Raw genomic sequence first — 24993 nt, forward strand, 5'->3', positions numbered from 1 at the left:
TCCCCTCCCCTCCCGCTGCCGAGAACCAGTGTGGTTTCCCAGTGGGGCTGCGGGGAAGAGGCCCCTGGGTGCTGCCTCGGCTTCTCTGTGCGCACTGGTCAGAGTGCCACCAGTCCTTGTCCCTCGTGGGGGTGACCCCCCTCCAGGCGGCTGCTGAGCGCCTTCCGAGCACTCCCACCAGCACCGTTTCTGGGGCGCGGCTGCACCCAGATCCCCTTTATAAGCAACAGAACTTGAAATGAAATCTCTACCGCACCTCTGAGTGGGGCCCTGACAGGTGAGAGGCAGAGTCGCCCGGGGGTCCCCAGGCCCTGCTGGCTGACCACAGGCTCCCTGGGGACTGAAGTGAGGGCCAAACCAGGAAGGAGCCAGACCGAGCCGGCTCGCAGGCGCTAGGTAGCCGAGCCCAGGCCTGCCGGACCCCCACGGACACCCCGCTCTCGGTCAGATGAGTGACCAGATGAGTGGCTGGCGCAGGGCTGCCCCCAAGAGGTTCTGTCCTGGCCCAAGACTGGGGAGGCGGCAGTGCGTGTTCAAAGGGAACTTTGAGGTGGGGAGGACGCCGGATTCCTGGGAGCTTCTTATCTCAGGGACCTGATAAGAGGGGGAGGGTTGGAGTCAGGCCGGATGAGGCAGCCAGGCTCTGAGGAAGGGGTGCGCACCTGTAGCAGCTGAAAAGGCAGGAAATGGGTCTCCCTGGAGCCGCAGACTGCCTCCCAGCCACCTCATTTTGAACTTCTGACCTCTGGCCTGTGAGGCAATAAAAGCCCTTTGTTTTAAGCTCTGAAGTTTGCAATGATTCGGTACAGCAGTGAGAGGAGCCACCGTGCCCTCCAGCGACTCCCCAGAGCCCTGCTGGCGCTTCAGGAGTTGGAGTGGGAAGCCGGGGGGAGGCTGAGGGGGAGGCGTGACGTCCCTGCCCGGGCCTCGCACACTTCTGCCAGCTAAGCTTGAGCACTGCGTTTTCTGGCAGCCAAAGCAAAGCAAAAAAAAGATGAACTATGTGACCAGCTGCCCTGGCCTGGGGTCAGGGAGGCGTCTTGAGGGCTGATCCCGCCCCGTCCTCCTGGGTACGTGAGACTCGTGCTCCCTGGGCCCGTGCGTGGTCTTCACCCCAGCTTCGCGCTCTCACTCGCTTCCTCCCCAGTCACTGGGGCCGAATCACTGACCCCGAGGGTGTGGAGACCCCTCGGACTCCTCAGGTGCCAACCCAGGCCCAGCTGGGGGCTGAGCACACCCCACACAAGGCCCCCCACTGTCAGACAGCGGGGGTGCCCCACCCTGTGGGGCTGTGCTCCTGGGAAGGCGGAGGTCAAGGAGGCTTCCTCTGCCCCTGCCGCCTGCCTGGTCTCACGGGACGGGACGCTCCCGAGGCCTGGGGCTGTGGTCCCGGTACCCTGGGGCACCCAGACCCACTGAAAGCTAAGCTCTGAGGCGCTTCGTCTCTGTGTGAGTCTGAGGCCTTTCATGACTAAATACGCTTTTATGTACACTGAGTTTTTACAAAAGCTGCTCGCTGAGAATCCCAGCACTCCCGCCCTCGTCCGTCTGAATTCCCTTGCCTTCCATGACCCTGGTCCTCCTGCTGACCTCCCAGAGGGCTGTGACACCGGCCCTGGGATGAGCTGGTGGCCACACTCAGGTGCCCGAGGGTGGAGGCCCCAGGTGAGCCTCTTCCGCATCCCTCACACAGGCCTCGGGGCCTGAGCCTTAGGCCGGGTCCTGTGCGGGCAGGAGTCCTCGCTGCCCACCGTGGGGTCACTACTTCCTGTCTTCCTCTGGAAGAGGCTGTCAGGTTAAGCTGGGGACCTTGAGCACTGGCCACTGGCATCCATCGGTGAGCGTGCTGACCTCAGTCTGCTTTGGCCAGCAAGGGTCCTGCAGGGAAACAGCCCTCACGTAGCCACTCCTCATATCCGCCTGGACCTGTGGGCACCAGTGTCTCCACATGCGTCATGCCAGGGGGCACTGCTGTTCACTGTCCTGCGGCCAGCTGTGGCATCCCCACAGGGCCTCCCGTGGCGCTCTGCCTGTCGGGGCACTTCCTTCTGGCCGCCAGGGAGTCCGGTCTCACACCTGCCCTCCGGCCTTGCCCCAACTCTTGCCCCACCTCTCCACAGAAGGGCCTTGTGGGCATGACTGGGCGTTTCCTTCACGCTGAGCTTTTGCTGTCATCGGTTCTGTGGCTTTTAGCACACTCACGGAGTTGTGCAGTTTTCCTCTCTCAGTTCCAGGACATTCCACCATGCCAGGGGAAGCGCCATCCCCATCAACAATCACCCACCCTCTGTGGCCCCACAGACCCACTCTCTGGCTCTGGCTGTGCCCGAGCTGGTGTGTCTCCTCCGTGGACTCGCCGCGGGGCTCGTGGGTCTGGCTTCTCTCCCGAGCATTGTGTGTTCAGGGCCCGCCCCGCCGCCGCTTAGCAGCCTTCAGAACTTCACTCCCTGTCACCGGTGATGCTCCAGCGCGTGAATGGGTGCAGCGTAGTTATGTGTTCTGTCCACTTTTGTCGTTATTTCTTCCTTTTTATCTTTGTGGCTCATGCTGCTGTGGACATCTGCACCCGGTTTTGTGCGAACATGGGTTCCAGATCGGACTGAGTCGGAGAGGCTTCTGGGAAGCCTGTTGGGATCAGGGCTGGGGGTGAGGGGCCCAGACGCCTCCTCTGGCCCCAGCCGACAGGCTTGCTGCCCCTGCCCCTGCCTCCAGGCCCCCTCTGGTTCCGCCCCTCAACCCCCGGCTTCTGGAGTCCTGGCAGCGCCCACTCCCCCACTGCCCTCTCCCAAAGTCCCCCCATCCCTGTACACTTATTCCCTGGACAGCTGCTGCCCTGAGCCTTTGCCCAAGGCCCCTGGGGTCCCACATGGCAGAGCAGGTGTCACCCCCAGGGTCTCCTCCTGGCATCTCAGGTCTGAGTCTTACGTCCAGGTAGTGAGGTGCCAGAAGAGGCTTCTAGAAGCCAGGATGAGGTCACAGCTCAGAGCCGTGCTCTGCAAATGCTCGGCAGCTCCCCACAGCCACTTGAGGGGTGGACAGCACTGACCAAGCCACAGATGGATCTGAGCAGGGACCAGGCATCTCAGCTCACCTGCCCCGGGCCCACCAGGCTCTGAGAGTGAGCGAACTCCCCTCGCAGGTTAGGCCCTTGGTCCCCACCGACCATGCCATGAAACCCCTGCTCTGTGGGCGCACTGAGAGCCGCGGCCCAGCAGAAGCCTGGGGACCTCAAGGGGCTCCCCATTGCGGGTCTCGGCCCTAGGTGCCAGGAGGAGCCAGAGGCTGACTCGCCTCGCGAGCAGAAAGCCTGGGCCAAGGGCCAACCTTGGGGAGCAGGCCCCCTGCCCTCCGGACTGTGGGACCTGAAGGAGGTCTGTCCGACCCAAGGGTGGGCTGACCCCAGGGGTGGGCTGAGGGCGGCTTCCGGGAGGGCGGTGTGAGTGCGCAGGCTTAGCCCGCCTGGAAACGACAATGGCTCGAGGCCGCAGATCTTGCCTGCTTGGTTCTGGGGCCAGAAGTTGGATATCAAAGTTTCTGGGGATCGCACTTCCCCCCGGACCCCGAGGCTCCCCCGGCCCCCAGCAGGCGCTCCCCAGCCCGGACACCAGGCACCCCTCTCTGGGGCTGTGCCTGCCCTACGGCTCTCGCCAATGGGCTCGCTCCGCGTGGCCCGAGTGTCTGGCTTCTCGCCCCCAGTGTCGTGTGTTGGGGGCCTCTTGCTAGCAGAGGTCAGGAGCGGCCCCCTCTTGGTTCCTGTGCAGGCTGTCCGTGAGCAGACGCTCCCCGGCAGACTCCAGTCGTGCCCCTCAGGCTCTGTGTGCGGGCCCCCGCCTCAGCAGCACCGGGAGTGGAAGTGGCGGGCACGGCTGTGTGGAGGAGCTCGTCAGCTGCTTGCCCCGCAGGCCCCCAGCACTGGCAACAGGGGTGCAGAGGCCCCGCCCCTCCTCACTGGGCTTCTGTGCCGTCCCCCCGCCTGCAGCCTGGCCTCAAACGCCTCATAAGCACAAAACTGGGGTCAGTGCCTGCCTTCCGGGTTGGTTTTGCCCCTGGTTGTGACTTGGCCTCATTGCGGGGAGACCCTGGTAGTGGTGGCAGAGCGGAAGAGCCCCGTGGGGCCCTGTGAGCCTGCTCCCCGCAGAGCACGTGGAGGCCCATCCCACGGCGCCTGTTGGGGCTCTGGGCCCCCACTGGCGGCCCTTCCTGCCTGTCTTTGGAGCTCTGGGGCTCAGGGGCAGAAGGGGGGCTTCAGGCACAGCCAGCCCCCTCGGCTAGGGTGGGAGAGAAGGAGCGGTGGGGGCAGAGGCTGGGGGGGGCTGGCTGGGGCAGCTGGAAAGGCCCTGGGCCCCAGCTGAGGAGCTGCAGGCTAGGCTTGGGGTAGTGGGGTACACAGAGGGGTCTCCGTTTCCTCCCTGTGACATGCTGGCTGCGCCCCTCAGAGTCACTGCTGGCCACCCGACAGGCAGCCCTGGGCCCCTGCCAGGCTCACCTGGGCGAGGGGTGGGTGGGAGAGGACCTCGCCTGCCAGCTCTCTGGGGGAACGCAGACCCCTGGGCCCCGAGGGGCCCGGCCAGGGCCGGTGGGCAGGGCACGACCGCGGCCAGAGGGCAGGCAGCTGGGCATTGTTGACAGCAGCTGATTCCGCCCCGTACAGTAATTCTGCCTGGGCTGCCAGTAATCGCCCAGACCTACCAGGAGACATCATTTCCTGAAAGTCAGCCGGGCCTTAGGGGAAGTAGGCGCCGGCTGTGACTAACCCCACATGCAAATGCAGCCTGACTGAGCAGGTCCGCCCCAGTGGCCGCTGCCGGTCATGAGGGAGCCGCTCCGCCCGCCTTCCCGGGGACCGTCTGCTGTGCCATGTCCCAGCTGCACTTCTGGCTGCGGTTTGCAGCGCTCAACCAGGTAGCCTCCCTCCCGGCTGCCTCCCGCCAGGCGCCCCACCCTTTTCTTTGGCCCGAGAGGGAGTCTGCTGGCTTCCAGGGAGAGAGGAGAGAGCGGGCTGGGAGCGAGTGGCCAGTATGGCGGGGGTGGGGTGGCGCGCGTGTTGGGGGGAGTGGGGGTGGTGCCCAAACTGAAAGTGCCGGTGGCAGGTGGGAGGGCAACTTCAGGGCAGCTCTGAGCGCCGCCCGGCGGGTCCCCAGGCAGCAGGACCCCACGACTTGCATGTCCACAGCCCTGGGATGTCCCAGGACATCACGCTGCGGGAGCGAAGGCGGCAGGTTTAGATCCCTGTGGCTGGATGGGTGGGGATGGGCCCCAGTCCCTCCTGGGTCTCCCCATGAATCTGCCCCTCCCGGGGCAGGAGGGCGACCTACTGGGCTGCGACCTAGGGGGGCACTGCTGGGCAGCCTCACCTGGTCCCCCAGAACTGTTGGGGTCCCAGGAGGAGGCCCCGGGTGGGGCCACAGCCTGCAGGTGGTCCAGGGAGGGGAAACATGGTCTTGAGTGTTTGGGGCTCCAGTGATGACAGGGCTTATAGCTGGGGCGGTGCTCACGGAGGGCCCAGTCATTTTGGGGGGGCTGCTGCTGGCCGCTGCAGTCCCATAGCACCACTCACGTCCCCACCTGCTCCAGAGCTGGGAGGGACCCCGGGAGCCCCAGCTCTCCTGACCTCGGTGGCCTGCATGTGGCCTGGTCCCTTCAGCGGCCTCTGGCCCTCTGCTGCCTCCCCAGTCGGGGGCCCTGGGAGGTGCCTCTGCGGTTGGGCGCCTGGAGGATGTGGTGTCCACAGAGTGGAGGAGCTCGCCTTTCCACAGGCAGTGTAGTTGTGGACAGTATTAGATTTTCAGAATTCTGTGTAGCCAGTTCCGAGGGTCCCCTGCACCCACCCCCCAGCTCCCTCAGAAACCAGCACTGATACATCATCAGCCTGCTCCCCTGTCCCTGTGCTCCCCTGTCCCACGGCTGCTGAGGCCCTTGGGGCGGAGACCGGAGACGTCTCCCCCTCCCCTGGCTCTGCCGCCCCCCCTTAACCCCCCCAGCCCCAGGCAGTTGTGAGGGCCCTGGCGGGGTGTCCTGCAGGCCACCCTGGTCTGGGGTTCCTGGTTTCTCTCACGCCTGACTGGGCGGGGGGTTTGGGGGTCAGACGGGGCGGGGGGCTTGGGGGGCGGCCTGGGAGGGGACGTGCCCTCATGCCGGCGCGCCGGCGCGTCAGGGCTCCCGGCTGCTCACCGAGCGGCCCTCTGAAGCTGCCCGGGCCCCGGCCGAGGGCCTCCCTCTCCGCAGTCTCGTGGGAAGGCCGTGCTGCCCGCACAGGTCTGGGGGCCCCGAGCACCCACCTTTTGCCACGCTTCCTCCTCCCTCCTCACCAAGCCCTGCGACGACGCCCCCGCCCCCTGCTCGTGGCTGTTTGCCTCGGGAGCGGGGCCACCTCGCAGGGCCGGGTGGGCTGCTGGCCACCCCGAGCACCTGGCGCGGCGCCCCGGAGGCCGCATCTGAGCACGGCCTTTGCAGACGCACGGCTCCCTCTGCCCACCCAGCCAGTCCACGGGGGTCTCTGCCCCGTGTCGACTCCCAGGAACCACAGCCAGCCCCTGAGGCGCGGCCCTGCCTGTGGCCCCCCTCACTCAGAGGAGCCGCTCTCGTCCGGCTGCCGGGGTGGTGGGGCTCCCAGACCAAGCCCTCAGCGGCCCGGGTCAGCAGGCCGTGCACCCACGGCCACTGCTGTTTCCCGGGGGCTGCCCTGGACTCTCCGCCGAGGGTGCTGGGTGCCCTGGAGCCGTGAGCATGCCCCTTCTTGCTGGGGTTGGGGTTCTCCTGCCTTCGCTCAGACCTCAGAGCTGTTATGAACCCTACCAGCCAGTGCCCGCGCCCATCCTGCTGGCAGTGTCTGCCTCCTCGCCTGGACTTGTCCAGGCTGCGGCTCCAGCCCCTCTCTCCTCAAGGGGCCTTCTCGGAGCTGGTGGTGGGAGAGAGTGGAGGACGCGGAGACCCGCCCCTGCGGCCAGAATGGGCAAAACCAGAGAGCAGCCTGGCGGTCAGCGTTGCCCTTGTGTTGATGGAGGCCAGAGGCCAGGGGACCCTCTGACTCAGCCATCAGCTACCTCTGCCCCCCACACGGGTGCCCAGGGTGCCTCTGGCCAGTGCAGCTACCCCACGAGCCACCAGGGGGACCCCTGGCCTCTCACTACTTGCTCTTGCCGTCAGTTTGGTGCGAGCTGAGCCCCCTGAAGCAGGAATGTTTGTGTCCTGGCCAAAAGCCCTGAGGAAGCAGGGAGGTGTCACCCGGACATGCTGCCGCCCCCCAGGAAGCGATCTGCTCCACCAGATCACCGGGAGCCAGCCCCAGAAGCAGGACTGGGAGGGCGTGGGGGGCTGGTTCTTGGCGACCTGGGAGCTGCGGAGACGCCCCCCCACGGCCCCCCCCAGAAAACTGCGGAGCAAGCCAGGTGCACCCGGTGGCCTCCAGGCCCTGGGTTCCCCCTTCTCCCGGTGGCCACTGAGTCCCAGGCCCCAGGGTCTGACCAGTCAGCCTTGTCCGTTGGCTAGTGGGCCACAGGTGTACTTGGCGACCGATGGCTGAGGCCTGTGGCCTGTGGCCGTAATTGCTGCTGGGATCTGGGGGCTTCCTCCTTGGTGCCCTGCAGTGGACCCCGCCCTGCCTGGGAAGTGCCCTGACTGAGTATGGCAGATGCCCGTGCGCCCGGGCACTCTGTCGCCCCACCAGGCACGCTCCGGGGCGGGGTGGGGGCGCCCTGCCTGCGGGGACATCCAGTCTGCAAGGTGCATCCCGGTTCTTGCTCCTTCACAGCTGCGCTGCGTTCGTGTGTGGTCAGGCGTGTGCTGTCTCAGTGGATACTGCCCGGCTGCCCCTCACCTGGCTTGTCTTCCAGGAATCCTCATACCTCGAAGAACTCTCCCCCGCCTCCATCTTCTCCTCGTCTGTGGACTCCCTCTCAGACATCGCGGACACCCCTGACTTCCTGCCTGCCGATAGCCTCAGCCAGGTGCCCACCATCTGGGATGTGAACACTGGCCCCGCTGTGCCCGACAAGGTCAGTGCCCAGGGTGCCAGTCGCAGCTGTCCTGGCAGCTCGCGGGCTGCAGGGCTGCAACCCAGATGCAGGAGCCGGAGAAACTCCCTTCCTGGGCTCCTCGCCTCCCGCAGGGACAGGTCCGCCATGGCCAGGCCCTCACACCCCACCGCCATCCGCTGTGCCCTGCTCTGCGCCAGGCCCCTGGGGAGAGCAGCGCCTGCAACACCGGGCAGCGCTCAGAGTCACTGGGCAGGGGTGTCCCTGGCAGCGGGTGTGTGGAATCGGGGATACACCCCCACAGAGAAGACCCAGCCCCAAAGTCCACAGATCAAAGGGGAGGCCCCTGGCTAGAGAAACAAGGTCACGTGATGGGGCGGGTACAGGGGCCTCTGGACGCCCACTGCTTGGTTGAGGTCTGGAGGCGGCGTCACCAGCAAGGCAAAGACCCCGCGGCAGGGCCGCGCCCACCAGCTCTGCTGTCAGTGGTGGCAGCGGGCTGTGAGGGTGGCGGGGCCGGGCCTCAGAGCTGGGCAGTCCACTCAGCCAGCACAGCCAGCTGCGCCGCCCGCGCTCTGCCAGGGCTGTGGCCCTGGTGTGCGTCTGACGTTGCTGGTGGCTGGGCCCCAGGCAGGAGGAGCCAGCCTGGAGGGGTCAAGGTGAGCAGTGTGCCCGGCGTGCCGGGCCCAGTCCCGGGCAGCAGGGTCGCCAGGCCCGGAGCCCTCAGGTCTTTCCGAGGCCCCAGGCTCTGGGGGGGGAAGAAAGCGGGGTGGTGGGTTCTCCCAGAACTGTGTCGGGCGCCTCGGGACCTCCGGAGGGTGTTCCTGGCGGCAACTGAGTGGCGCCCCGCCTGGGGCACACACTCAGTAAATGTAGAAGGGGCACCCTGCCCGCCCCTTGGAGGGGCCTGAGCACCCCAGGCGGTGGTCCGCATGTGCCCACCTGAGAGTGTGCAACCCGGGGTGGCCCCAGCCTGGGTCGGCAAGGCAGGACGTCCTGAGCAGCCCTGGCTGCCCGGCTGGGCAGCCTCCGCTGGCCTGGGAGCAGCCCGAGCATGGTGGCACCGCCCACCTCTCCCCAGGGGCTTCGGGCAGAGTATGCGAGCTGCGGCCGCTGGGCGGTTGGACGGCATCTGAAGTCCAGGGCCTGCGCCCACCGCTCACCACCCTCCAGGAGCCCTGACTCAGCCTTCCAGGAACCTGGGCTGTTTGTTTGCTTAGTACGTTTTTTTAAAGGAGGGAGCCAAGGACAGGCTTCTGGCCTCCCTAAACCTCACTTTTGTCATGATTTTTTTTTTTTTAATTTAAAGATTTATTTCTGCTTATTTATGGACACAAGAATGGGGTGCGGGCTAGAGGTACGGAGGGTGAGACATTCACCAGAGACAGTGGGGCGCAGAACAGGCAGGCCCACTGAAGCCCACTGCCGAGGGGAGCAGCGGGGAGACAGGCGAGGTTTGCCGTGCCCTGTGGGTCCCTCGCTGGCCAGGAACCGAGCTCCGGCCATTGTGGCTGCAACAGCTTGATAGCACTGACACTGTAACCCCTGCCGGAGGCCCTCGTCCTCTTTTGTTTAAACCTCGGCTGTGTTCTGAGCCTTTGAAAGCCGTCGGTGAAGCAGATCAGACCACGAGGCTGAGCCCCCGTCACCTCCAGGTCTCCAGGGCAGAAGCAACGCTCATGTTTGGGCTTAAGAGAAAACTTGGTCCTTACGGGCTCTTAGGACGTGGTGTCTGGTGGCAGCCCGGAAGCGGCTGCCACGCGTGGTTCGCTTTTCATGGATGGGTTTTCCGCGTGATGCCTCAGCCCCGCTGTGCCCTGGCTGTGCATCTGGAGGGGCCAGCTTGGGGCCAGGTTGAGGGCCCGGTCCTGATGCAGCCACCAGACCTGGGCCCCAGCGCTGGCCCATCTGCAGGCTCTGAGGGCCACCAGGTGGGCCAGGTGCCCATGGGTGACCTGCCCCCCAAGGGCTGTGGCGCGGCCCATCCTGCCGGGTGAGACTCAGGCCCTCAGCCTCCCGGGGGAGCACTGGTGGGGCTGTCTGGGTCGTGCCGCTGCCCCGGCCGCCCCAAGATAGGCATCCCTGCAGAGCGCCGCCACCTTGGGGCTCCCTCACAGCAGGTCCTGACAGAACCCCGTGTGCTGGAGCGGGCCGGGCCGGGCGACACAGACTGGGGCCAGCATGCCAGGGTCAGAGGGCCCAGGTTGGCAAGCCCATCCCCTGAGATGCCTGCTGCTTTGCCTGCCCTGCCAGCACAGTGGGGAGCCCCAGCCCCAAGTATCAGGCACACCCCCTGAGAGTGCTACACAGTGGGTCTCAGCCACAGCCCTGCCCTCTGCCCGCCCCTAAAGGGTGGCACTGGCTGGCAGGGGCGGCCGGGCACTCCCTCCCCGCGGCGGCCTGCTAACGTCACCCCTCTCCTCTAGCAGTTCCCACCCAGCGGGCCCTTCACAGGCCTTGAGGACCCCGTGCTCGCCCTTCCCAGCACCCCACTTCTTGTCAGCTACCAGGTGAGCTGACCCCTTCGCCAGCCCTGCCCACCCATCCGGGACTCAACATCCAGGGGGTGGGAGGGCACCTCAGGGGCCAGACCCGGCCGCTCAGAACGGGGACGGCCAGTGTTCCAGAGGGCACGTGGGTGTCGGGATGTAGCAGGCTCTGTCCCCGTCACTCCATCCCTGGCTGGTCCCTGCCCCTTGAGGGGAAGCAGGCTGCTGGGGGTCAGGATCGCCCTCTACCTGACACCCCAACTTCAGTCTCAGAGTCAGCCTGAGGAGGAGGATGAGGCTGAGGAGGACGAGGCAGAGTTGCTGGGGCACGCGGAGACCTACTCGGACTACGCGCCTTCCAAGTGTGAGTGTCCCCCGGCCCCCGCAGGGCCGGCGAGGGGCTGCAGTGCCCTGGCCGCTCCTGGGCGTGGGCTAGTCGGCACTTCCTCAGGCGGCCGAGCGCCAGCGAGTGAGACAAAGCCGGCCGCACCCGTCTGCCCAGCCGGCACTGTGTGGATCTGGGCCCTCCCTGCCCAGAGCTGCGGGCCCCTCTGCTGACCCCTGCCTCAGTCACGCCCTCCCGCTCCTTGACCTCCCCCTGGCCACCCCCTTTCAGCCAAGATCGGGAAGCAGCACCCTGACCGGGTGGTGGAGACCAGCACACTGTCCAGTGTCCCGCCGCCGGATATCACCTACACGCTCGCCCTGCCCGCCTCGGACAGCGGGGCCCTGTCCGCCCTGCAGCTGGAGGCCATCACCTATGCCTGTCAGGTACCGGGTCTCCCCGGCCCACCCGCACGGGTCTCAGTGGGGCCCCTGAGGAGCAGCCCAGACCCTGACCTCCGCCCGCCACCCGCAGCAACACGAGGTCCTGCTGACCAGTGGGCAGCGGGCCGGCTTCCTCATCGGCGACGGGGCCGGCGTGGGCAAGGGGCGCACGGTGGCTGGCATCATCTTTGAAAACTACCTGCGGGGCCGGAAGAAGTCCCTGTGGTGAGCACCTAGCCGAGCCCCGCCTGTGGTGGGTGGGGACAGGGCCTTGACCCCACGCTCCTGCACCCCAGGTTCAGCGTATCCAATGATCTCAAGTATGACGCAGAGCGTGACCTGCGGGACATCGAGGCCCCCGACATTTCGGTGCACGCGCTGAGCAAGGTGGGCGGGGCTCGCCGCTGGCCCCTCCTCTCCGAGGAGGGTTCTGGAACCCAGGGCTCGGGATCATGGGCACGCCTCGTCCCTGTCCTGGCACGCCAGGGCCGCAGCCCCCGGCCGCGCCATGAGCCCTGTGTGCGTCCGCCCCCTCCGCAGATCAAGTACGGCGACACCACTGCCTCAGAGGGCGTCCTCTTTGCCACCTACTCCTCCCTGATCGGGGAGAGCCAGGCCGGCGGGCAGCACCGCACACGCATCAAGCAGATCCTGGAGTGGTGCGGCGAGGCCTTCGACGGCGTGGTATCCTGGCCAGCGGGGAGCCGGGTGGGAGGGCCGGGGAGGAGCAGGGCGCCGGCCTCTCTAGTGTGGGGCCCTCAGGGCTCAGGCGAGGCCCCGTCCTGTGGCCCTGGGGCCCCGTGAGCTGGCTGGACGCCACTGGCCTGGCACGGCTGGTGGAGAAGGCGTAGGGCACGGAGCACGTCTCCTGCCCCTTGGACACCCCCCGTGGGCCTGTGGTCCGGAGCGGAGCGGCAGCCCACCTGGCTTCCTCCCAAAGCTCAGATGCTGCTTCTGGCCGTCGGTCTGTGGGAAAGCAGAGTGCGGGCAAGCGGGGCAGCCCCGCGCCTGGCCCTTCCTTGCTGCGGACGTGCCTCCTGCAGGGTCCTCGGCCTCCCCTCAGCCCAGGTGGGGTCTCCGTGCGACCTTCCTGGCTTGGCGGGGCGCATCTGCCACCGGCGGGGCGCTGGGCCCTGTGTGCCAGTCTGGTGGCTTCGCCACTGCCTTAGATTTGGCCCGGAACGAGGCTCCCTCCAGGGTGTCCCTCGTCCTTTCTTTCTGCTAGGGATGGCTAGGAAGTAGGGTGACCTGCTCCCAAGGCCACCGGCACGCCTGGCCCCTGCTTCGAGTTACTGACAAGGGGCGCGCGGGCCCGGTGTGCCCCTCTTGTGCACAAGGCGAGTGGCAGACTCACTGTCGGGCCCTCGCTTCGGGCCTCCGCGGTCAGAACAGAGCAGACGCCAGCTAGCCACGACCGAGAGACGCCCCCTAGCGGCTGCGTGCGCACGGCACAAGCTGGGCCGGCCGGGCCTGCGATTTCCCGCGGCTCGGCTGGACGCCCCCTGTGCCCACCCAGCAGGCTTGCTCCCTGTAAAATGCCAAGACCTCCTGTGTCTTGTTTTGCTTCACCTGTGGGCTTTAAGCAGATTGCTAGGTTCATGTGCAGTCGTGACCAAGCCCGACTCCCAGCGGCCTCTGGGTGGGCCAGCGGGCACAGCCCCCCTCCGGCCAGGCCCCTCTCGGATGCCCCGTGACTGAGTCTGTTGTGAAGGCCACACGCCACGCCGAGACGGCTGCCCGGCGGTGGCCTGCCATGCCCGAGCCCCGTGACCTCGGGGCGCGCCTGGCGGCTGCCCTCCCAGAAAAGCGTGGGCCCCGGGGCTGCGAGTTCCCACAGCCGCCTTAACCCGCGCCTCAGATTGTGTTTGATGAGTGCCATAAGGCCAAGAACGCCAGCTCCACCAAGATGGGCAAGGCCGTGCTGGACCTGCAGAACAAGCTGCCCCTGGCCAGGGTGGTGTACGCCAGCGCCACAGGTGAGGCGTGCCGCTGCCGGGGAGGGGTCTCGCCTCATGCACCGTCGTCGGCGAGCGGTGTCTGCTGCGGCGCAGTGTGGGTGGGGACCTGTGTGCTGTCCACTGGCCTTGTCAGCCCGCACCCCACCCTTACCGTGGGCCCTGTGGCATCTTGGAGCCTGGCCCAGGAATCCGCTGTCCCTGTCGGGCTTCGCCTCTGCTGACTGGCGCTAGTCACTGCACAGCCCTGGCCAGTCTGGGCCTCTGAACCGGGCCGAGACCCGGCCTCACTGGTTCAGGCGCTGACAGCGTCCTCCTCAGGTGCCTCCGAGCCACGGAACATGATCTACATGAGCCGCCTCGGCATCTGGGGTGAGGGCACGTCCTTCCACACTTTTGAGGATTTCCTGCATGCCATCGAGAAGAGGTGCGCTCCTGCCCGCCCGCGGTGGGCGCTGGGAGGGACCCAGGGGCCTGCCGCGCACACGCTGCCTGCTTCAGCTGCCTGCTGCTCCCCACTCTGGCACGGTCAGAGCCCCCCTTGCCCAGCTGTAGCCAGGGCCGTCGCCTGTGCTCTCTACGCCCGCCCCTTCCGCACACCCCGGGACTCGGCCGGGGTGTCAGCCCCTCCCCAGAGCTGCTCCACCCCTCCGTGGGGCCCAGTTCCGGCTTGGCCAGGTCTGGCCCGCGCCAAGGTGGCTGTGTCCCGTCCGCAGGGGTGTGGGCGCCATGGAGATCGTGGCCATGGAGATGAAGGTCAGCGGCATGTACATCGCACGCCAGCTCAGCTTCTCTGGGGTCACCTTCCGCATCGAGGAGATCCCCCTGGCCCCCGACTTCGAGCGCATCTACAACCGAGCGGCTCTGTTGGTGAGTGGCTGGAGTGGGGCGGCTGCGGCCTCCGGCTGGCCGACGGCGTGGGGTTCCGGCGTTGCGTGGGGTTACGCCCTGGCCCTTCGGTGCCCTTCACCCTGGCTTAAAGAGCTTCACAGAGTAACGTGCCCCCCCACCGTGCCGGCGGCCTGGCCGGTCTCACCATGGTGTGGCCAGCGCACGGTCTGGCCCCTTGATGTCCCGAGTATCGGCCCCGCAGTGGCTCCTGGGGTCCTGCTCCCCCTCCCACCCCCAACACTGCCCTGAGCAGAGGCAAGCTGGGTGTGTCGTTGCAGTGGGCCGAGGCCCTGGGCGTGTTCCAGCAGGCAGCGGACTGGATCGGCCTGGAGTCCCGCAAATCCCTGTGGGGCCAGTTCTGGTCAGCCCACCAGCGCTTCTTCAAGTACCTGTGTGTGGCTGCCAAGGTGCAGCGGCTGGTGGAGCTGGCCCGCCAGGAGCTGGCCCGGGACAAGGTGAGCTGGCAGCCCCGTGCTGCGTGTGCTGCCAGCCCCGGGGCGGCCGGGCTCAGGCCACGGGCACCCCTCCCTCCCTGCGCTGGGGGCGAGTGGTGGGGCTGGGCACCTGCCCCCTCTGCTCGCAGTGGCAAGTGAGCCTCAGCGCGGCCGGGCAGGGGAGAAACTGAGCAGACCGCGGTTTGCACCGCGGAGGGCCAGGCCTGGGGCCGGGCGCTTCCCTGTGGCCCCTCGGGGCCGCGCTCCAGGACTGGTGAGAGAGCGGTCACCAGTCCTTTCCCCCAAACCCGCAGTGTGTGGTCATCGGACTGCAGTCCACAGGCGAGGCGCGGACCCGTGAGGTGCTGGACGAGAAGGACGGACAGCTAGACTGCTTTGTTTCGGCTGCCGAGTGAGTGACGCTGAGCCCGTTTCTTTCTTTCCTTTTTTATAAGGGTTATTTTTACTTATTATGCATAGAACAGGGCTGTTGGGGGAGGGTGGTGAGAGGATTCGCCAGAGACAGGTGGGGAGAAAGCCACTGCTGCGGGGAGACAGGAGAGGTCTGCTGTGCTGTGTGGGTCACTCCGTGACCGCGATCACACTCGGGCCACCAGGGAGGCCCCTGTGGCCCCATTTCTGAGTGACCCCAGAAGGTGGTCCTGCGTCCTGTGGGCCAAGCTAATGGCCGGCCCTGCCGGTGGCCCACCCCAGCCGCGGGGACTAGCTCGGCGCGGGGCCCTTGCTGTTCCTGCTCCCCCAGAGCCCCTGAAGGCCTGCATCCGGCAGGTGTGCCCCCTTGCTGCAGGAACCCCGCCTGCTGCCAGGCGTCCCCCACGGAGCAGGCACACGCCCGCACCTCAGGGGTCCTGCCCTGTGGCGTGACCCATGCTCAGCAGGCCCTCGCTTCTGCCTTCAGGGGCGTCTTTCTGTCGCTGATTCAGAAGCACTTTCCTTCGACCAAGAGGAAGCGGGACAGAGCCAGCAGTAAGAGAAAACGTAAGCACCCTGCTGCGCCCCGCCCCACCCAAGCTGTGGCCCTCAGGGGACTTCCTCCCACTTTCTTGGGGTGCTCTGCCGCGCCATCTCCTCTCGCCTGCTGTGCGTCCCTAGATCGGGCACAGCCAGTCTGGTTGCCCCCCCTCTCTGACCCCCACCCCAGGCATGGACCAGGTGTCAGCCCTGGGGCAGTGAGGCCCCTGGGCCAAGCAGCTAGCCTGAGGTCACACAGCCAGAACTGGGGTACAGAGCTGGGCCCCAAATGGGTCTGTCCAGCTGAGCCCTCGCCTGCCCACCCGCCCTCCCGTCCCCCGGGACCAGCCTTCTGGATGTGCTGACAATGACTGTGTGACATATGGCTCCTGGACCATTGCCCCCTTGGGGAGCCCCGAGTCTGCAGCCTCCCCGGGTGCCTCCTGAGGATAAATTGCTATGTCAGAAGTGAGAAAATGACCACGTGGCACGGGCCGTAGCCCGGTGCAGGACCCGGAAGGCAGCCTAAGTCAAAGGAGCGAAGGGCAGAGCGGGCGGAGCGAGCACCCGGCACAGCGCCCGCCCGGACAGCCCCTTCCCCGCTAGGGACCTGCGCGAGCCCGCCCTGCAGGCAGCACCGCAGGCCAGGCCTCACTGACCCTGCTCTGCGCAGGACGGCCGCGGGGCCGCGGGGCCAAGGCTCCCCGGCTGGTGTGCGAGGCAGGCGTGATCCGCATCAGTGACGACAGCAGCACGGAGTCCGACGCCGGCCTGGACAGTGACTTCCACTCCTCCCCCGAGTCCCTGGCCGACGACGATGTGGTCATCGTGGACACTGTTGGGTTCCCAGCAGAGGACCGCGGTAGGCGCTTCCAGTGGTCTCCCAGGGTGGGGCCTGGCCCAGGGAGGCTGGGGAGAGGCCGGGGAAGGCTCACGGGGCCGGGGGTCAGAGCGCCTCCCCGCTCTGCAGTCCGGGCACTCGGCCCTGACCCGTCTTCCCGCTTCACCCCGCTCGGCATCTGCCTGTCCTGCCGGCCTCGTCCCCCCAGCCTGCCTCCTTGTGTTTGTGCCCACGGGGTGATCAGGGATGCCACCAACCTGCGGTCACAGTGGGCCTGGGGTACAGGCTGGACTGATGAGCTGATCTGGGGCAATAAGCACAATGACCAGCGTCCTGGGCCCTCCATGTCGCCGGTGCACCTGGCTGCCCCCCAGTGTACCCCCACTCCCCACGTTCCCCTCGACCTTACTGCCCAAGACCGAGTCCCACTGCGGTGGGGCTGTGAGCAGCGCGACCTGACTGTGCTCCCTCCTGACCCCCGACCCCCACAGGCCCTCTGTATCCCCCACAGCGGGACCTGCACGGCCCCGGGGTCCTGGAGCAAGTGGAACGGCTGAAGCAGGACTTGCTGGACAAGGTTCGGGCGCTGGGCCAAGAGCTGCCATTCAACACCCTGGACGAGCTCATCAAACAACTGGGGGGCCCTGAGCGGGTGGCCGAGGTGAGCCCGAGGGGTGCCCCTATTGGGTACTGTCCTGCTGCCCTCCCGTCACTGGCAGCCGGGCCCCCACATGCAGGGCCCAGGCCCTGTGCCCACCCCCACACCCGAGTGTGCCGGCTCCCTGGTCTTTCCCCCGCACCGCGCTCTCAGGCGCCCCCCCACGCTCACCTGCTCTAAGCTGACTCAGTGTAACCCCTGCCATGTGCCCTGGGGCAGCCAGAGCCCTGACCCAAGGCCAAGCTGTTGTCCTCAGCCCACCACACGTACCTGGGAACCCAGGGTCCCGGCAGGAAGATGGGGAAACTGAGGCACGGCGACCAGCCACTGTGTGGCCACACTGACTGACAGTTATCTCCTTGCCCCTGAATTCAATGGCCACAGATGACCGGCAGGAAGGGCCGCGTGGTGTCCAGGTCCAACGGGACGGTGGCTTTTGAGTCACGGGCAGAGCAAGGCCTGTCCATCGACCACGTGAACCTCAGGGAAAAGGAGCGCTTCATGAGCGGCGAGAAGGTGGGGTCCCGGGGGCCCTGGTGTGGAGCTGTGAGCACGGGTTTCCCGCTCGCTCGCTCCCCTGGGCCTGGGAGAGAGCCGAGGGGGCCCTGGCTGGCAAGGGCGGCCCCAGGACACGAGCACGTCTGTCCTCTGCCGTCACGCACGTGTGTGCGCTGCCTGTTGACGCACGTGTCCGGGGCCACGGGCCTCCCTGGCTAGGCCGACGCTCTGCACCGCTCTGCAGAGTAGGTGTGGGGCGCTGGTGTGATGTGGGGCGGCAGGTGCACCTCAGGGTGACCTGGGGCTCCGGCCTCAGACAGGCTGCGCCCCAGGCTCACGTGCCTGAGCTGGCCGTGTGGGTCCCCGGTCAGTGCGCCCAGGTGACACTGCCCGGGCGCACGGGCGGCGAGCACCAGCAGTCCCTGCCACTCACCACCCTGTCTCCTTTTGCAGCTCGTGGCCATCATCTCCGAGGCCTCCAGCTCCGGCGTGTCTCTCCAAGCTGACCGAAGGGTCCAGAACCAGCGGCGCCGGGTCCACATGACGCTGGAACTGCCTTGGAGTGCAGACCGGGCCATCCAGCAGTTCGGTGAGCCCCGCGCCTCCCAGGCAGGCCCAGCTGACCCACCCCCGAGAGCTTGTGCCTGAGAGCCCCCCTCTGCCTCCAGGCCGGACCCACCGGTCCAACCAGGTGTCGGCCCCAGAGTACGTGTTCCTCATCTCGGAGCTGGCCGGGGAGCGCAGGTTTGCCTCCATCGTAGCCAAGCGGCTGGAGAGCCTGGTGAGCTGGGCGGTGGACAGGGGCTGGCCCAAGGAAGGGTGCTGGCTGGGGGCTGGCCCGGAGGGGCGGGCGGGCCTGAGGCAGGGAGGAGTGTGGGACACGTGCCATGGCCTCCCCACCCCCAGGGGGCGCTGACCCACGGGGACCGCCGTGCCACTGAGTCCCGCGACTTGAGCAAGTACAACTTTGAGAATAAGGTGCCCGGAGGGATGGGGAGGGCCGGCGGGGAGGGGTCGGGGTGCAAGCTCAGTGTCCGACCTGGCCCATCCCTTCTTCCCCCAGTACGGTGCCCGGGCCCTCGGCTGCATTCTCGCCACTATCCTGAGCCAGACAGAGAACAAGGTGCCGCTGCCCCAGGGCTACCCCGGAGGGGACGCTGCCTTCTTCAGAGGTGAGCTGGAGGCCGGTGGACGGTCCCCCCAAGGCGCAGGGCAGCGGGCCTGGAGTGACTAGGGTGATGGGATTTATGAATTGGTTTTACAGACACTGGTTTTGTGTGCACACGGACAGAAGGGGGCAGTGATGGTGAGGGGCAGCCTGGGGGTGGGGCCCGGGGGGCAGAGAACAGCTGCGCCCCTTCCTTTGCAGACATGAAGCAGGGCCTGCTGTCGGTTGGCATCGGCGGGCGGGAATCCAGGTCCGGCTGCCTGGACGTGGAGAAGGGTGAGTCCCTTGCACGGCAGCCCAGTGGGCCCCTCACACCTCCCAGCGGGGCTGGGCGGGCCCAAAGCTCTGCACACAGCTGAGGCTCCCGCCCTCCTGCCAGACTGCTCCATCACCAAGTTTCTGAACCGCATCTTGGGGCTGGAGGTGCACAAGCAGAACGCGCTGTTCCAGTACTTCTCCGACACCTTCGACCACCTCATTGACGTGGACAAGAAGGAGGGAAAATATGACATGGGCATCCTGGGTGAGCCGCGGCCGGCCGCTCCCGCCTCTCGGAATGCTGCCGGGCAAGGCCGGTGGCCAGGCACTGGCTGGTGGGGGCCTTCCAGCATGGGGGTGGCCTCCCCCAGATGGGGGCACTGAGGCAGTGGCGGGGGCACAGGCCAGGAAGGGGCAGGACTTGGGCCCTGAGATCAGCGCAGCTCGGCGGAGCCACGGGGCCTCCCTTTGGGGTTTCCCTCGACGGCGCTGTGCCTGCAGGAGACACTCCTGAAGGGAGCAGAGCCTGTGTTTTAGCTGCGGGTCCAGACAGCCTCACTGCTGACCCCAGACGAGGAGGTTCAAGTCCAGAGTCCTCAGCGGGGTGTGGCTGTGTGACTGACTCTTCCTAAGATCAGTGTCAGGGGGTTTGCTGGTTCCCAGCTGAACCAGTGCCAAGCAGGAGGGTGCTGAGGTGTGTTGCGGTCATGTCCGGTGTGAATGGTCAGCCAGTGGTGAGCCCCCGAGCCCCCAGACGGGAGGAGCCCCTCGCCATCCAGAGTACTGGGCCCATGAAGGTCTGGCTGTCTCTGCTTCGGGCCCTCTGCTGTGCTCCCCGGGGGTCACTCCAGGGGACACCTGAGAATTTGGGGTTGCCCAGAACCTGGAGTAGCCGACGCTGCTTGCCCTCCCCAGACCTGGCTCCAGGCATCGATGAGATCTATGAGGAAAGCCAGCAGGTGTTCCGGACCCCCGGTCACCCACAGGACGGGCAAGTCATCTTCTACAAGGTGAGCAGAAGCTGGTCCTGCCCCAGCCCTCCGGGCCGGGCCGGGCCCAGCTGCCCCTGACCTGTCCATGCCCTGGTAGATCAGCGTGGACCGTGGCATGAAGTGGGGCGAGGCGTACGCCAGGTCGTTGGAGCTGAAAGGCGCCTATGACGGTTTCTACCTCTCCTACAAGGTGGGTGGCCTGTGCCCCCCAGACAGAACCCTGGGCCGCAAGGTGTCGGGAGGGACTGGCCCCACACGGCCACGGGGATCCAGCCTCACCCACACCCCTGCCCAGGTACGTGGCAACAAGCCGAGCTGCCTGCTGGCGGAGCAGAACCGCGGCAAACACTTCACCGTGTACAAGCCCAACATCGGCCGGCAGAGCCAGCTGGAGACCCTGGACGGCCTGTGCCGGAAGTTCCACCCGGTAGGGGCGGGCACGGGGCCCACTGGGAAGGAAGGCAGGGCGCAGGCGAGGCGGCCGCGGCGGGGTCTCGCGTCCCGTGCCCCTGCGGCCCCTCCCCGGCAAGCGCTCCCGCAGCCCCAGGCCGGTCCCCCGTGCCCAGCACACCTGGTCACCAGGATGGGGCTTAGCCAAAGGAGGGGGCTTCCTGGGACACTCAGGCCCGTGAAGCGTGGGGGTGCCCTCTGAGCGTCTCGCGGCGCTGTCCCCAGGTGACGGCGGAGGTGGCCAGGGAGCACTGGGAGAGCAGCTACGCCTTCTCGCTGTCACACTGCAGCCACACCGCGTGGTGAGCGCCGGCCAGCCCACCCTGTCCTGCCCTGCCCTCTGGGCTGCCCCGAGGGATGGTCCCCACGCGGCGGGGTGCGGTGGGCAGGGGCGCCCACACCCGGGACCCCAGAGGGGGCGGTTCCGCAGCGGGGACAGGCAGACTAGTCGTGGAGGGGAGGCGGGAGCGTGGCGGGCTGACGCCGCCCCCCGCAGGAACCAGCACTGCCGGCTGGCGCAGGAGGGCAAGGACTGCGTGCAGGGCCTGCGGCTGCGGCACCACTACATGCTGTGCGGGGCCCTCCTGCGCGTGTGGGGCCGCATCGCCAGCGTCGTGGCGGACGTCACCAGCAGCAGCTACCTGCAGATTGTGCGTCTCAAGACCAAGGACAAGAAGAAGCAAGTTGGTGAGCAGAGACGCACCCTGGGGGGAGGGGCGTGCCCGCTCAGCCTCACCCGTGCGGCCCCGCGTGTCCGCAGGCATCAAGATTCCGGAGGGCTGCGTGCCCCGCGTGCTGCAGGAGCTGCAGCTCATGGATGCCGACGTCACGCGCAAGAACGCCCAAGGCGCCCCTGGGCCGCCAGCGCCGCCCGCTTCGCTCCCGCTCGCCCTGCCCGGTGGCCCTGGTGAGGTCCTGGACCTCACCTACAGCCCGCCCGCCCAGGCCTTCCCGCCACCCGCCCCCTTCACCTTTCCCCCGCAGCCCCTGGACCCCATGCCCGGGACCACGCCCTGCGGGCTGCTCTTGGCCGCGCGCACCCCGGCAGACCCCTCAGCTCTTCTGAACCAGGGCTGTGACATCAACTTCAAGGAGGTGCTGAGGGACATGTTTCTTCGCCCCTTCCCCGTGGCACCCACAGAGTCCGCTGGCCCTCTGGGGGGCGGCGCGGGGGCAGCAGGCTTGCCGGCCGGGGCCAGCGGGGGCCGAGAGCGGCAGAGCGTCATCCAGTTCAGCCCCCCCTTCCCGAACTCCTAGGCCGGCGCCGCGCCCTCCAGGAGAGACGTGTTATCTGTAACCGGCGCCCAGTCTGCTCGGCCGCGCCCTCCCCTCCTGCCGTGGGTGGTGAGCAGAGGCCCGGCTCCCCTGTTGACTACTGAGAGGGAGGGGCGCCTGGCACCCCTCAGCCGCCTCCCCAGGCCTCACTGCAGTGCCTTCCCCTCCCGGCGCCACGAGCAGGGCCTGGGCCCTAGTTGGCTCCAGGCCTGGGCAGCACCCGTGCGCGCCCGTGGCGGAGGGGGGGACGCCCTTTGTGCCTCTCCTGCCCTCCCAGCCCAGGCTGGGTGTGTCCACCCACACACCTCAAAAGGCCAGGCCCAAACTCCTATAATCTGAGAAACTGGGTGGCCCCAAGAGCTATAAACTCAGGAAATCCCAGGTGCTCAGGGCCCCGCCGACTCTAGGGGGGGTTCAACGGGGCAGTTCCCCCACTAATATATGCAATCCCCCTTGCTCTCTCTGCTCTTTAAATTATTACCCGGCCGCCTCACCCCGGCCTCGGATTCTTCCGTGCAGAGTTGGTGGGGTGGGCATCCCTTGGTTTCTATATGTATTTATAACGAATTCAGGTGTACATATGTAAAGAGATTTTTTAAATATATGTGCCTTTTCACTATGTTCTATCCTGTCTCCTCCCCTCTGTAGGCAGTTGAGGAGCGTGGGGTGCCGCTGTGCATTCACACTGGCGACTGCCCAGCTCTGGGAGGGTAGGATGGGAGCCCCCAGCCTCACCCAGGCCTCACTGTACCACCTCAGTCCCCTTCACAAGGGCTCACCCTGGCCTCTCCCAACATGCCTGTCCAGGGAAGGGATGCCCACCTGCACCCTGGGGGCCACTGTCCATGGTGGGACCCTGATTGAGGTGCAGCAGGCTGGGCCAACTCAGGGACAGGCAAGATCAGACCCTGGTCGCCAGCTGGCAGACCTACCTGGGGATGCTCGCAGGGGGGGTGCTGATACCCATTCCTTGGACAGCCCCCCACCCCCTGAAACTGAAGGACTGTGGCCTCCGTGTCCATTCCACAGGGCTTCCTCTCGGTTCATTTTAGCAAACGGGAGGGCCCCAGCTTCTGAAGGCAGCAGCAGACACCAGGCTGTTTGGGAAGCTCTGGGGTTACGCTTGGCCTCTATTCAAAAACTAGAAGGGGCCACCCCCATGCACTGGGCGCAAGCCAGAACCTCCCTCTCTGACCTTGGGAGCTCCCACAGGCCCTGGCTCAGGGCCTCCCTGACTGCAGGCAGTGCCCGCGGAGCCCCTGAGAGCAGCGGCTGCTACCGCTCATGCCCTCAAGCCCCCCTCAACCCCTTCTTGGCTGGGGGGCTGCAGACAGCACCCTGCTGCCCCAGGGGAGCCCCTGCAGAGCCAGGGCCCAGGTCCCAGCCCTTCTGTCTGGGCGCCGGGTTAGGGCGGAGGCCCTGGGTGGCCCTGAGCGGCCACCTCCCGGAGGACCGAGGGCCCTGCCTGCAGAGGCGGCCGCGCAAAAGGGACAGCCTCGGGGGCGTGGGCTGTTGGGGCCAGCTGCGCCTCACTGGCCCGGACCCACACCTGCGGGGACAGCCCCTCAGAACCCCCAGGGCCTCTACCTCCCACCCCATCACCCGATAACCCTACCCCGAACGCAGGAGGGCCTGGGTAGTCTCGCCCACCCTCCAGAAAGGCAGGAAGTCCCAGCAGGCCAATTTGTGTGTTTTATTCCCACAAGGCAGCCAGAGTGGGGTGCAGCTGCCGAGCCTGGAGCCAGACCGAGGGACCTTCTTCCGGCAGGGGTGCACGCCAGGTTCTCAGGTTTGCCTCACCAGTAGGCTGGTTTTTAGGCAGACCGTCATGGGTGCCGGCTGGAAGGTTCCGAGGGGCGCAGGCAGGAGGCTCGGGTGGGGGGCACACACTTGTGGAGCTAAAAGTAGCAGGGCAAGTCCTTCTCTATCACCTGTGGGGAAGAGGGGGGTCAGAGACACCTCTTCCCAGGCGCGCCCCCAGCTGGCCCCCTCAAGGCACCTACCAGGGGCTCTTCCATGGGGCCATAGCGCTTCACCACACAGCCGTTCTTGTCAATGAGGAACTGCACAGAGAGGCCGTTTCAGGGCAGCGGACACGGTGAGGGCTGCAAGGGGGCTGGGGGCAAGCAGCAGCCCCCACCCGCTGCTCATCTGGGCCAGGGCTTGCACGCATGGGGCGGGGAGGGGCAGGCGCTGAATAAAGGGTGCTGGGCAGGACAGTCCAGGCCCCACCTCCAGCCCTCCTTACCTTGGTGAAGTTCCACTTGATGGCACTACAAAAGGAGAGCTGAGTGTGAGCAGCTGCAGGGCACCTGCCCCCATCCGGACCTCCCCGCCAGTCCCCGACTCACTTTCCCAGGATGCCCCTCCCTTTGGGCTGGACTTTCATCCACTTCCACAGTGGGTGGGCATCATCCCCATTTACACAGATCTTGCTAAACATATCGAATTTGACGTTATAGCCGGCAGCAAACTCTTTGATCTCGGCGTTACTCCCTGGCTCCTGTGGAAATGGGGGGGCAACGGGTCGTGGGGAGGCGCGTACACCTTTCAGCCCCGGTGATGCCCCAAAAGACCCAGATCCTCCGACCCCCGCCCACCCTGACCTCCACCTGCTGGGACCCAGGGGGCAGATATGACCACGAACCTGCCTTCCGAACTGGTTGCAGGGGAAGGCCAGGATCCGTAAACCACACTCGGCATATCTGGCGTGCAGGTCGACAAGCTGAGTGTAATTTACGTCTGTTTTGCCTCATTGTGAGGCCACGTTGGTGACGATGCACACGAAACCCCTGGAAGGCAGGATGGGGTTATTCGGCAACATCCCGCAGATCTTTCCTCTGCCTACCACTCCCAGATGGGCCAGCAGACTCACCGGTACTTGTCCAGGGCAACCATGCGCCCGTCGATGTCCTTGGCTGAGAACTCGTGCATAGAGGTTGCACAGCGCCAGTCATCGCGGGATGCGCACTGCAAAGCAAAGGCAGGCTGAGCCGCAGGGGGCCCGCGGGGCCCAGGGCGCCAGGCCCACCGCCCCGTCTGGGGTCCCCAGTGGAGGAAGAGCACCCGGGTGATTGGCACTGCCGGGAAAACCACGGCCGTGGGGCAAGGAAAAGAGAGCTCCTCCCCTCACACACGCCCCTGCACAGCTCTGACTTAGGATCCCAGTGGGTTCGGGACCCAGCCCGGTGCCAAACAGGCGGGGGTAGGAGCGCGCTGCCAGCGGTTATGAGGGTCCCGCGCACACCGGGTCTTGGGACTGAGGCTGGTGGTCGTTCGGCCACATCGTGGGCGCGACATGCCCCACATTGCCCGGACAGGGCTTCTTCCTCCCGGGGTTGGCGCGCCTTCGGCGGCGGGCGGGGGCCTTC

General features: G+C 66.8%; 2 protein-coding genes across 4 annotated transcripts in view; one reads left to right on the forward strand and one right to left on the reverse strand.

Annotated features, from left to right (window-relative positions):
- SBNO2 (strawberry notch homolog 2 (Drosophila)) overlaps window positions 1-22233 on the forward strand; it is a 39620-nt gene extending 17387 nt beyond the window's left edge. For 2 of the 3 annotated variants that reach the window (XM_012729827.1, XM_012729828.1), the window contains exons 5-32: window positions 7833-7994; window positions 10400-10483; window positions 10730-10826; window positions 11079-11233; window positions 11322-11455; window positions 11527-11617; window positions 11771-11914; window positions 13089-13206; window positions 13507-13612; window positions 13902-14055; window positions 14355-14531; window positions 14825-14922; window positions 15430-15509; window positions 16156-16344; window positions 16815-16984; window positions 17366-17497; window positions 17933-18068; window positions 18148-18260; window positions 18386-18457; window positions 18543-18651; window positions 18849-18923; window positions 19027-19170; window positions 19821-19915; window positions 19995-20087; window positions 20193-20324; window positions 20573-20649; window positions 20844-21034; window positions 21108-22233. In XM_012729827.1, coding sequence (XP_012585281.1) covers window positions 7833-7994; window positions 10400-10483; window positions 10730-10826; window positions 11079-11233; window positions 11322-11455; window positions 11527-11617; window positions 11771-11914; window positions 13089-13206; window positions 13507-13612; window positions 13902-14055; window positions 14355-14531; window positions 14825-14922; window positions 15430-15509; window positions 16156-16344; window positions 16815-16984; window positions 17366-17497; window positions 17933-18068; window positions 18148-18260; window positions 18386-18457; window positions 18543-18651; window positions 18849-18923; window positions 19027-19170; window positions 19821-19915; window positions 19995-20087; window positions 20193-20324; window positions 20573-20649; window positions 20844-21034; window positions 21108-21604 — 3825 coding nt within the window. In that variant the 3' untranslated portion in view covers window positions 21605-22233. Of the gene's footprint in view, window positions 1-4776; window positions 4903-7832; window positions 7995-10399; window positions 10484-10729; window positions 10827-11078; window positions 11234-11321; window positions 11456-11526; window positions 11618-11770; window positions 11915-13088; window positions 13207-13506; window positions 13613-13901; window positions 14056-14354; window positions 14532-14824; window positions 14923-15429; window positions 15510-16155; window positions 16345-16814; window positions 16985-17365; window positions 17498-17932; window positions 18069-18147; window positions 18261-18385; window positions 18458-18542; window positions 18652-18848; window positions 18924-19026; window positions 19171-19820; window positions 19916-19994; window positions 20088-20192; window positions 20325-20572; window positions 20650-20843; window positions 21035-21107 lie in introns of those variants that run through there. The other variant, XM_004688930.2, reaches the window with a different exon arrangement.
- A 1064-nt stretch (window positions 22234-23297) lies between these two features.
- GPX4 (glutathione peroxidase 4) overlaps window positions 23298-24993 on the reverse strand; it is a 2798-nt gene continuing 1102 nt past the window's right edge. Inside the window, exons 2-7 of the mRNA XM_004689395.2 lie at window positions 24498-24592; window positions 24270-24414; window positions 23974-24125; window positions 23871-23895; window positions 23626-23685; window positions 23298-23553 (exon numbers count right to left, since the gene is read on the reverse strand). Of these exons, the coding sequence (XP_004689452.2) occupies window positions 23521-23553; window positions 23626-23685; window positions 23871-23895; window positions 23974-24125; window positions 24270-24414; window positions 24498-24592 (510 nt within the window). The 3' untranslated portion in view covers window positions 23298-23520. The remainder of the gene's footprint in view (window positions 23554-23625; window positions 23686-23870; window positions 23896-23973; window positions 24126-24269; window positions 24415-24497; window positions 24593-24993) is intronic.

The sequence above is a fragment of the Condylura cristata genome, unplaced genomic scaffold (genome assembly GCF_000260355.1).
Source record: "Condylura cristata isolate star-nosed mole 26May11 unplaced genomic scaffold, ConCri1.0 scaffold00025, whole genome shotgun sequence".
In the NCBI taxonomy this organism is placed as follows: Eukaryota; Metazoa; Chordata; class Mammalia; order Eulipotyphla; family Talpidae; genus Condylura; species Condylura cristata.